The 11,689-nt window shown below is 37.9% G+C and overlaps 1 protein-coding gene across 1 annotated transcript in view; it reads left to right on the forward strand.

The window, feature by feature from the left end:
* AACS (acetoacetyl-CoA synthetase) overlaps positions 1–10,688 on the forward strand; it is a 46,947-nt gene extending 36,259 nt beyond the window's left edge. Inside the window, exons 11-18 of the mRNA XM_009473083.2 lie at positions 442–506; positions 689–811; positions 2,163–2,276; positions 2,782–2,907; positions 4,514–4,583; positions 5,513–5,571; positions 6,438–6,640; positions 9,366–10,688. Of these exons, the coding sequence (XP_009471358.1) occupies positions 442–506; positions 689–811; positions 2,163–2,276; positions 2,782–2,907; positions 4,514–4,583; positions 5,513–5,571; positions 6,438–6,640; positions 9,366–9,503 (898 nt within the window). The 3' untranslated portion in view covers positions 9,504–10,688. The remainder of the gene's footprint in view (positions 1–441; positions 507–688; positions 812–2,162; positions 2,277–2,781; positions 2,908–4,513; positions 4,584–5,512; positions 5,572–6,437; positions 6,641–9,365) is intronic.
* Positions 10,689–11,689: the final 1,001 nt, after the last annotated feature.

The raw sequence follows: 11,689 nt of genomic DNA on the forward strand, positions 1-11,689 counted from the left end.
CTTTGTTAAACTGTGCCCTGAAATGGCAAATTTTTATATGCAAGAGTGTAACAAGGCAGCAGTTTTGTGTTAAACAGCTTAGTGGCAATTATGGCCCATTAATGAGGTAAATGTTATAACATTTTGTGATGTCTTTGGAATGCTCTGCAGTTACGAATTCCTGTAAATGAAAGTGAACATTTTCCACGAGGTGGGAAAACTTTTGCTTAATATTTAAAGATAGAATTAAAAGTGTCAAAGCTGCAGAAGTGACATGATCTGGCTAATTTTGATTGCTCAGAAGGATTTGCCTTGCACTTAGAAAGCTTTAGGGGACTGCATTGCTTGACCAATCAATATACAGAGTGTCTACAGCCTCTGCTTACTGAAGTGGGAATTGCAGGTCTTTAGAATCTTAGCATATTGAAATATGCAAAACATTTAAACTTTTTTCCCCTCTAGGATCACCATCCTTGGAACGGGTGCAAAGTGGCTGGCTGTGCTGGAAGAAAAAAATTTAAAACCATGTAAGCTTCAAATAGCTATTGAATCCCTTCTATCCTCCCTCCTGCCTTTCCTCTCCAGGTTCTGGCCCTGTATCTTGTCACAAAGTCCTTTATGTAATTATTCTGGATTGTAGTGACAAATAGTTATAATCTCTTGTAAAAATTCTACCTTAACCTATTTGGTCGATTTCCTCCTTTTTAAGGTGAAACACACAATCTCCAAACGCTCCACACTATACTGTCTACAGGATCACCGCTCAAATCTCAAAGCTATGAGTATGTCTACAAACACATAAAAAGCAGTCTCCTCCTGGGATCCATTTCAGGTGATGCTTTTATGCTGCGTGCATCTTGCTAATTCTCTTCATTGCCTGTGCTTTTCCTTCTTGCTTGTTTGCTGCTGTATGTTTGGGAAGCTTAAGCCTTGGATCATTCAGGCTTGGTTATAGTTAAACTGGAATTAATTGTCTTTTTAGTGCAGAGATTTTTCTGCATAATTCAGTGTGCCATAATGAAGCATGTACACTTAAAGGCTTTTAGGTGGAATGTTTCTGACATGGTAGATGTTTGGGGTTTTAGCTTTTTTTTTTAAGCAGGATCATTTATTTTGACTGGCTGTCCTTAGGGGTAGCAGGGTGAGATCAAGAAAAGAGTCTATTAACCTGCAGAACATACTGTTCTGCAAATAGCTGACTTTAGCAGAAAATACCTCTTGGTGAGGTTTTTCCATGTTCCCATTTCAATTCTTTTGTGCCAAGTAATTGGCACTGCAGACAGATTTTCTGTAAATTATATAATTAGAGAAATATCAAGCCCACATACTGTGCAGTTTGTTGTGAGGAGTGCTAGCGGAGGCAACTTCTATTCACGTAAGGTCCACCACAGAACTCTTCATTCTGCTTTGTAATGAGGACTGACTTTTTCAAAGGGCTTTTTAACTCAATTTAGTTTGATTTTGAAAGTTTGACTCTTCTGCTACTGAAGTCACCTCTGACTCTGGTCTTAGTAAGTGTAGTGCTGAATCTCGAACTTGCTACTATAGACATTAATAGTCTCAAATGCAGAAGACTATTTTTATGAGTCAAGCTAACAGAATTGATCTATATCTTATAATTCTTTTTCCTTGAAGTCATAGAAAGACTATAAATATCCCAGTTAAGTAAGCACTTTGACAGTATCTATTTTTATTAAGATAACTGTTCATCCTATAGGCATTGTTTCCCCCCCACCCCAACCTCTGGGCTAATGAAAACAAGGTATAAAAGCTAAGTAAATAGAGTGGAATAGCTTGACTGGTTAGTTTAAACTAATGAAAACAAACAAGAAAACATTTCTAAGTGATCTTAAATATCTAAGTCTGTAAACTAGGGCCTCGTTATTTTCTTGTTCCTATATAAACGGAAACTTCCTTAAAAGAGATTAAAGAAACTGTTGGAAGGGAAGTTATGCCTTAAGGAATTCTGCATGAAGGGCATACACATATAAAAAGACATACAAAGTAAGAAAAGAAACCTTTTTTTATTAACTCACATAACGTCGCAGATAATACTGACTATATTCTGTGCTGCTTAATGTGAATCAGAAGCATTTGGCAAAGGTGGCAGCTTGCTGTTCTCTAGAACAGTTTTGCTTTTTTCAGAAAGTACTGTGTACTTTAACAGACTTCTTTTATTGTAGGTGGGACAGACATAATTTCATGTTTCATGGGTCAGAATGTTACAATTCCAGTTTACAAAGGAGAAATTCAGGGCAGAAATCTTGGAATGGCTGTAGAAGCATGGAATGATGAAGGTAACTATTATCCAGAATATTATGTACACTTATGAAATACAGTAGTTACATGAACTTATGTTTCAGTCATCAGATGGGTGAACAGCTGTAAATGCGTGATTTTACTTTGGAAACATGTTCTGCAAAACCTAGATCTGGATCCATTTGATCTGGATTGTACAGGACTCTAGTGAAGATAATCAATGTATAAAAAGGCCCTCCTTTTCCATTACCCTGATAAGGCACATCAGGCCAAATTCTAGCCTCTGGTGTGCATGCTAATTAGCTATATTGCTGTGGAAGCCAGGCTGGCTTCACCCTGTGGTGTAGCTCTCCTGAAGTTACTGAGGTTAAGATAGGGATGAGTTTAAGAATTGAACAAAAGCTGTTAAGGCCACTAGTCACAGCTCATCTCGTATCTACATCAGCATCTGGCATGTAAGCAATAACTGTAGATGCTTTTTGCTTTGGTACTCTATGGTTTACAGACGGGAAATGCGGAAAATACCTCTTTCTTTGTAAACAGGAAAACCAGTTTGGGGTGAAAGTGGAGAGCTGGTTTGTACCAAGCCTGTTCCCTGTCAGCCTACGCACTTCTGGAATGATGAGAATGGAAACAGATACAGGAAGGCTTATTTCTCAAAATTCCCAGGTACGTAATGAAGGGCTTTGGATATTGCTCAAACTGACCAAGGATATAGATTGTATTGCTGCTCGTAGGAAGGTACAGGTTTATTCTTGCCCAGTGATAGGCAGGTGCAGCCTTGAATCTAGATCTCCAGGGTGAGAACTCCACGGCATGTTTCATAATATCTCACTCTGTTTTCTAGTGCTTTGTTTTGAATATGGATCCAAATCAATTTAATAAGAATCTCTGGAAAGCTCCAATCCTGTTTTGCTCCTGCTCTCATTAGGCAGATATGACTGTAACAGCCTGATAATCTGTAGCGCAGACAGACTGCTTGGCATAAGTGTGAAATGCATGTGCTGAATAGGTCAGGGAGCAATCCTCCATTAATGAGTGCTACTGCACCTCTGCCAGGCTGCTCCTACCTAGCCAGAGGAGCGAGTCCTACAAGATAAGTGCTGACCTGCTACCTCATTAGCATAAAGTTTAGGTATGTGGTGCCTCAGACATGCATATTCTGCATTCATACAGTCTTCCAGTGGTGATAAGAGTAAAGGAACAGGTACTGTGGGCCAGAGGCTTTCTTCCTAATAATTGTGGAGGACTCTGCTCATCCAGAGCTTTTGCTTATGTGACACAGCAATGCTGAGCTCCCTGCTGCCTGCTGGGCAGGGGCTTTTATAGGAGCAGGACCTCAAGCTGCTGCTTTGTGGAGATGTAAGCTTTTTTTATAAATAGCAGCAATACAGAGTGGATTTAAAGGATGTGCAGCAGGAGATAATCATATAGGAAAATTGAGGGAATGTGGAAGTTGCAGTCTGCATGGAAGCCTGACAACAATAAATGGGAAAAAAAAAAAATCTGTGTGACAGTTGTTAGACTGAAATCACTGTGGTCCAGAGGTTCTGTCTGAAACGCCTTTTCTGTTTTTCCTTGTAAATGGGCTTAAGGTGGTAAAAGTTAGGTTAGAAGATGGTCTTATGTGTACATGCATGTGCAAATAATTTAAATCTTTTTTTTTTAGAAAAAATTGAGTAGAACTGGCTTGTATTTCTGTTCGTGGTAGGCTGCTGTACTGGTATCAATCTTAAAAAAATAATACAGAAGTTATTCCAGCTCTGAGAAGTGAAATCTGATTTCACATTAACACAAATCAAGAACATAAGCACATAAGCTCCCTAGGGAATTGTTGAGACCTATTGTGCAAGCCCAGAAAGCTTCTTGCACAGAATTGTACATCATAAGAGGATCAAGAAAGACTGGGGGGAATATAGTTACCTTTGTGGAGGATGCTTCCAGTTTCCTCAAAATGTGGTGTTCAGAGCAGCTATTCATCTGTTTTCTAAAGGATGCTGTATAGTCACGCGAACAAGCAATCAGAAGATAACCTAGGGTTTGATCCTAATGTGTGAGCTACTCTTGTGTGTGCTAGCTCTTTATAGTAAATGCAAGGTGGATTGTTTGTGTAGTTAGGTACTGCTACATTTGCTGTAGGTAGTTCTCAAAGTATATCTGATATGTTATATTTTTGTGTGTATTTTACTAAGTTATGTGAGTTGAGTTACACAAATATCTGCTGTGACTGCATGAGTAAGAAATCAGCTGCTTAATCTCTGCCATTCTCTAATAGGTGTTTGGGCCCATGGTGATTACTGCAAAATTAATCCCAAAACAGGAGGAATTGTCATGCTGGGTCGCAGGTATAGTATTTTGGTGAAAGTGTTCTGAGTAAACAAGTGTTCAAATTCACAAACTTCACCTTAGAGCATAATGTACATGATTCTGTCATGCCTGTTACCTTTATATTTGTTTTGTTAAATCCAGTATTGTAGATTTCAACCCTTAAATTAACCAGAGCAGCTGGATTAGAGGGAAGAGAGCCCATTTCAAAGTTCTACCCCACTTTTGTATATGTAAACACAAGACAGTATTGGGCTTGGTTTTGTGTTCCATGGTTTATAATGATCATCTCTAAGAGTTTGAGAGTGCGGCACATTCAAGGTGGTAAATCAGGAAACTTGGCTTCTGGTCTTGGCTTTGCCATTGACTTGCTTTACAGCAACACCTAATTATAGAAGGTCAGGTATTAAGTTGCGCTTGTGTTAGCGATCATAGACATTCAAGATCACAACTGAGGCTAAATTTTCTGCTTGCATTTAAAAGTTGCTATTCGAAACAAAGTTGAGTGAATGCCTTGAAGCTGTGTCTGGCATTGCCACAAATAGACCTACTCAACAGACATACAGTGTGAGGCTGCTATATGCGAAACGAAAGTTCCAGCTATAAGAGACTGGGAAGGAATGATATGCAGTTGTAATATGATGGAGTACTACAAAGATTTTTGGTCTGTTTTTGTTGTCAGTGGTGTGTGTGTGTATTTGTAGGCTACTGGGAGGGGGAGGGACTAGGAAAGGTAAATGAATAATGTTGAGGTTCTCTGTACAACTTCATTCTAACGAGCAAAATGCCTTTTTGAATCAAATTTGTTTAAAATTCTGTTTCTAATGTGGCTGCATATTCACCACATGAAATGTAGAGAGACTTGGTTAATTGCATCAATTTTTCTCTTTTCATCAAACTCTAATCACATTTTAATGCTTCTTTTGTTTTATTTGTGTGTGATTTCCAGTGATGGTACGTTAAATCCAAATGGAGTAAGATTTGGAAGTTCTGAAATCTATAACATAGGTATGAAATTAACCTTCCACCTCTTTCAGCTATGACATTGTTGCCTTAAATCTGAAATGTAAGCATTGTAAAGGTGTTTGGAAGGATTAAGTAATAAAAGACTTGCTGTTTTTCAAATGAAAGACGGTACAGAGCATATTAGCATTAGAAGTCTGTTTTGTGGACTTGAAATTGGTTGCTTTCCTGAAGTATCTGTAGGACTGGAGATGAGTAGTTGAGATGTTTTCTCCATAAGGTGTTGCTTTCATATAATAAGGCCTTACAGACTAATTATATCATGCAGATTTTTATAAGAGAATACCTAACTGGTGAGGCTTTTCTTTTTTTTTTTTTCCCCCCCTAAGACAAGCTCTTAACACTGGTTTTATTGTATTTTTCCTAATAATTAGATGAAGTTCTTGAGCTTGTGCTTCATATTTCAAAGGTCTGTCTTGTGAAAGGTGGTGAAACTGTGTGCCTGCAAAGGTGCTAATCTGAGACTTAAGGACCTGTTGCCTCTTCTTGTTCTTGTGTGATCAGGCACGTTAGTTTTCTGTCTATGCAGCAATGGGGATTGTGAGGAAAGCCAAAGAAAATGGCTTAGTGTAAAAGCTTGTTATCTGTCCCAGAAGTTATAGCAAACTTTTTTCTTTGTCCTGGACCTAAATATATATGATCCTTAAACCTGGATTTTCACCTGAGCAGGAGTTAAAATTTCAGAGCACCCAGAGGGGAAGCTCATTGTATAATAAACTTAGCCAGGCCATCTGTTTTGCCTTTGCAGCTCTAGGGGAGGTGATATTTCTTTTGGTGCAACCACAAAAAATGTGCATGCAGAATAATATACAAATGCAAGTGCTAATAAGGACTTTTTCCTTTATTTTCAGTTGAAGCCTTTGAGGAGGTTTCCGATAGCCTCTGTGTCCCTCAGTACAACAAAGATGGGGAGGAGAGGGTGATTCTCTTCCTGAAGATGGCATTAAACTATGCGTTTAGCGAGGATCTGGTGAAAAGAATTCGAGATGCAATACGTATAGCGCTTTCTGCCAGGCATGTTCCAAGCCTCATTCTAGAAACCAAAGGCATTCCGGTATGTCATGAAAAATGCTGCCTACTTTTTTTTCTTTGTCACCTTGAATAGCAATTAAGGAGCAGTTGTCATTGCTCTTCAAACCCACATGCATGGAAATTTTAGCATCTCAAAAGTGTATTCGAGCTTTATAAATAGTTTGTCTACGTTGCCTAGCAACATCATTTCATCTCCTTTTCAGCTAAGCATGTTTTTGTTTTTTAACAATACCTAAAAATGCCTATTCTCAGTTTATAAATGTGTGTTGCATTTTTTCAGTAATATATACTTAAGCCTTTTAAAGGAAAACATTAAAAAGGTAATTTAACTTTAGCTTTTCTGGCTACCCATAAGCTTATTTGTTTTTGTTTTCCTGTTTCGAATTACACTCTTATGAAAGCTGAGAGCACTGAACAAATTTATAAAAATTTTGTAAACCATTGCACTTTTACATCTGTTTAGCCACTTAAATGTAGCTCTTTCACTGTCTTAACTGTAGCAGTAACTAAAATAAAATCTTTGTGCTTAGAGAGGAGGGGAGAAAAATGTGTATAGCTAAAGGTTCTGCATGGTCAGTCTTCTGGAGCTACATTACTCTACAGTGCCCTTCCTTGCTGTATGAACTCCTTAGTTGGAATGCCTGGTTTTTATACTCCTCTCTGATGCTAGGGTCTCCTCTACAGCAGAATCGGGGTGCAGAGTGTAGTTGTCTCAAGTCCATTTGCACATAGACCTGAGTGTGTCTAGAGAAAAGGCTTGAGACTTCAGACCAGTCATTTGGTCTTTGATACCCATTTACTGCCAGTGTAGGTGTCCATGAAAGTGGTCTAGGGTTCAGGACTGCCAGCCTCTCCAGTGCACACAGCAATCTGGTTCTGATCTGTTGAATTAGTTATGTTTCAGGGCACTGTTGGCAAATAATACTTGGCTCAAAATGCCTTCTTTGCATGAGTGTAAAATCCCCTGCAGCTGTTAAATGGTGAAGTTTAGATTTTTTTTTGGGGGGGCTGCAACTTAGCTTCTGCATGAAGCGTTGAAGTTGTAAATCGTGTAAATCATCTGAATGCATGAAGTTGATGGCAGTGAGGTGTTTGTGATGGGCTGCCCCTCAGGAAAGCCTGCTTAGATCACTAATTAGTTCACACTTTGACTGAATTTACAATTGAGTGAATTTTAATTACCTTTCAGGTAAATATGCTAGTGGCAAAGTGATCAAAGCTGTCCCCCATCTTTCTTTGAAAGTTTTGCTTGGAAGGGAAAGCTCTTTCTGTTTTCTGTTACTTTCAGAAAAGTATTTGAATCCTCGTCTGGAAATACAGACTAATCCTGGCTGTATACTGACCCTGTATATTGGTAGAAATAATATAGCTGTGTTGAAGTGATTAGGACTTTAGTAATACAAAGCATGGTTTTTAATGAGATGTGGTGTTTAAAAAAACATACTGCAAACTCTTAGTGTGACTCTTTCTAGTCCTGTCCTGATCAGATAAGTATTCTGGTCATCATCCACAAGATGTTTACTGATTAAACAAATTTGCTTTGCTGACCAGTCTGCCCACTCTTTTTTTAAAAGGGGCAGTTCCCTTGCAGGCCACACAGGTCTTCTGGTTTCTGAGCACTTGTGAAAATTAGGTTGCTAATTGTTGAGGAGGAAGAGTGGTTGATTAAGGTGGTTCAGGAGGGTAGGATTACATATGACTTCAGTAGTTTTAATAAGGAAAAGTTTGATTTAGTGTCAAGATCAATATTGCAAGAGTGTATTGAATTGAGGATTATTTAGCTGGCTCTGAACGATCTCTAATGAAAAGTGGTGGTGCCCGGAGTTCAGGAGTGGCTTTGGAGGCCAGGAACAACCTGGGTTCCTCGATGGGCAGATTCAGTAGTAAAGCAAGCATGGTGTCTGTTCCCAGAGCAGGCAGACAAGGCTAAGGAGGTATTTGTAAGTCAGCTTTTCAAAGTTGCTATCCCCCAAAACTTCTCAGTGGTACCAGCCCAAGGAAGGTGGTATTAAAGTCTTGGTGCCTATAAAAGCAGAGATCATAATCTAAAATGGGCCTGATAGCTCCTGTTAACATTGGAGTAGTTCTTCCTTACCCTGCTTTACTAGTCAGAAATTACAATGGTCTAATCCCAAAAAGAGAAGAATTAGGGTTTTTTTTTCTGCAACGTCCTTAGTTTTAGAGTAACAAAATGTAATAGAATTTGTGCGATTTGTAAGTGGAGGTGAAGCCTCTGTTTCTTACTGTTTGTTTTGAAACATTGAAATGTTGAGGTCCATTTTAGCTCAGTGTTTCACTTTACCCTATTAGAAAAAGACTGTCCATTTAAGATACAAAAGTCATGGTTTTCTTCTCCCAAAGCCCAATGGAGTTGGGCTTTTTTTGAGCCCACCCCTAGAAAATTAAAAATTGTTTGAAAATTGGATGTGTGAGAACATAAAACACTAAGACTTTTAGTGTTTGTACCATGATTCTGGCCTAGTTTCATTGGTTTAAGTTGGGGCTTGATCAGGTTCTCACAGTATTACCTAACAGAATAATAAACATATAAATTCTTCTTTGAATTCCACTTATTCTTCAAGTGATTTTTCAGAAGAAAGATTCTGGTGCCTCAAGTGTAACAGAAAAGGGAAGACATTGTGCTAAATTTTAATTAAGTTCTGGGATTGGTGGAGGGTTTCATGAATATTTCTATAAAGCTACTAAATGAAAAGTGTAATTTTATCATTGCTGGTTTTGTTTTTCAGTATACGATAAATGGAAAAAAAGTGGAAGTAGCTGTGAAGCAAATAATTGCAGGGAAAGAAGTTGAGCAGCGGGGAGCCTTCTCAAACCCAGAGACTTTGGACCTGTACCAAAATATTCCTGAGCTTCAGAACTTCTGAAGTCACTTGTTTGGGGTTTTTTTGCATCTGTCTTTGTTCTGTGTTTGTTTTGTATATACCAATACTGTATGTAAAGAAAAAGCTCTATTTAATACCAGTGGTTCTTTTAAAAGAAGAAATATTTCATTAAGTGCATTATGAAAGGCTTGGGTAAAGCTTAGCTCCCTTTTATTGGTTAAATATGCCATATGTCTTGGAGTTTTTTCCAGCCTGGAAGGAGGAACCTGCCTGTTTTGATTTTTATATATATGAGCGTATCTTCTGGTTAGGTTTACATCACAGCCCATCAAATGAATAGCATAAGTTACAGTTGCAAATAGAATATTTCTTTCATAAAATGTTCACTTTTTTTTAAACTGGATTTTTAGCAGCACTTTTTCAATCCATGTGTTAGTCACCTGTAAAGAATATACAGTGATTTTAATTACTTGACATGAAAGTATTCTATGTGTGGTGTGCATTTAAATGTTTTTACAAAGCCAAATCATAATGCACTAAACCCATTTGACTTGACTCAGAATAATTTCAGTCTTGAAATATCTCACGGTACCCTCAAAGGTAATTGCTGCTTCATTTTGTGATGTAACCTTGCTATTGTTTTAAGCTTTTAGTCAATAGACTTCTGGAGGTTCAGAAGGTGAGGGAGCAATCACCTCCCCCTTACTCCTGGTGTAACTCCAGATTATTTCCATGGAGTTTACTGTCATGACTCTGGATTACATCATTGCAGTTGAAGACAGCATTTTGCTTCCTTGTTTTGAAGTTCTTTATTGGCTGTAAGGCAACAATCCCATGTTATGTTAGCTAAAGAATTCCAGTGTGTTTATTTGTTAAAAGCTGATGGGTTTTGTAACTTTTTTTACTAAATGTCATGTTGAAAGTGAAAGACTAAAATGTTTTCTAGCTCTGTATCCTTCCAGTTTATAAAGGGAAAAATACAGTAATGAGCATACTAAAACAGTAAAATGGAAGCACTAAAATATTGTTTTGTTTTTCATAAAATACTGTTGCAGTAGTTGTACCGAATCTCCGGCATTCAGTATCTCCTGCACTATTTGAATCTTGTCGGTTAAGTATTTAATGCATTAAGATCATGGATGTCCTTACAATTGTGTTGAATGCATTCAGCATTGATAAAGAGTTAATTAAAATAAATTGATTCTTTATATAGATATAAAAAATGTATATTACATTTGTTTCAGCTTTCACTCAGTTATTGTCTTATTTTTATTTTCCTTTCGATTGGGTGTCATGGAATCATTTTTAGCTTAATTTGTTACTGATTTTAATGGTTTTAATCCAAGTCCACCCCACTACAAAATTATTGTTCTCTGAAAGTTGTATCCTATTCTCTTATGCAGAGCCCAGGACAAGTAAAACATTGCTGCTAGTTACGTATGCATGGTTGGCTCATTGAGAAGGTCACAGGTGAACAGGAGTGGAAGAAAGCGTGCTGAAAATATGCCTTGTGTCAGTACAGTAAGAAGTCGTAGGTTGTGATATGTTAATGCTGCTAAAAGGGGTACATCTGTGCACTGAAAGGTGCGTACTCCATTACTTAGGGCAAAATCTAGATGCTCATGTTTAGCTGCAGCTAGTAAAAGTTTACTCTGTATTTCTTCCACCCTGTGACAGGTCTCAGCTCGCTCCAGTGGGCTGAAGGCTGTTGCAGAATATGTCAAATATTGCTGCTAATAATTCAGTAAGAGGGAAACTGCCTGTCAGTGTGGCTGAGGAGTAGCCCCTCTCAGGTGGTCTGTGACTGATTCAAAAGAACACAGTCGTCACGGACACCAGCTCCACATTCACCACAGGATGCAGAAATGCCTCATTAGCAAATGAGGCTTTAAATGAGCTGGTCTCCATTTGACTTTCTGAACCGTACCAAGTCAGACAATATACCATGCTGGCGTGATAAATGTGATAATATAAATACAAAGCAGCTATTAGGAAAGTATAAAAATGAGCTATCCAGCTGCCAATAACCTGTGATTAAAAGTACTTTAAATTCCTTTCCCCTCTGGCATGCTATATATAAATTTTACATTAACTGTGACTTTGTATTCATTAAAACTTCATTATATTGTTCTTTAATTCATGCAAAATGTCTGGAGTTTACAAAGCCCACAGATCCTTATTAATAAGTAATTTTGGAATATTTCATTAATTAAAGATAGTTTAGAAGC

This window comes from Nipponia nippon, unplaced genomic scaffold (assembly GCF_047370975.1).
Source record: "Nipponia nippon isolate SJK-2023a ecotype South Korea unplaced genomic scaffold, ASM4737097v1 scaffold_18, whole genome shotgun sequence".
Lineage (NCBI taxonomy): Eukaryota > Metazoa > Chordata > Aves > Pelecaniformes > Threskiornithidae > Nipponia > Nipponia nippon.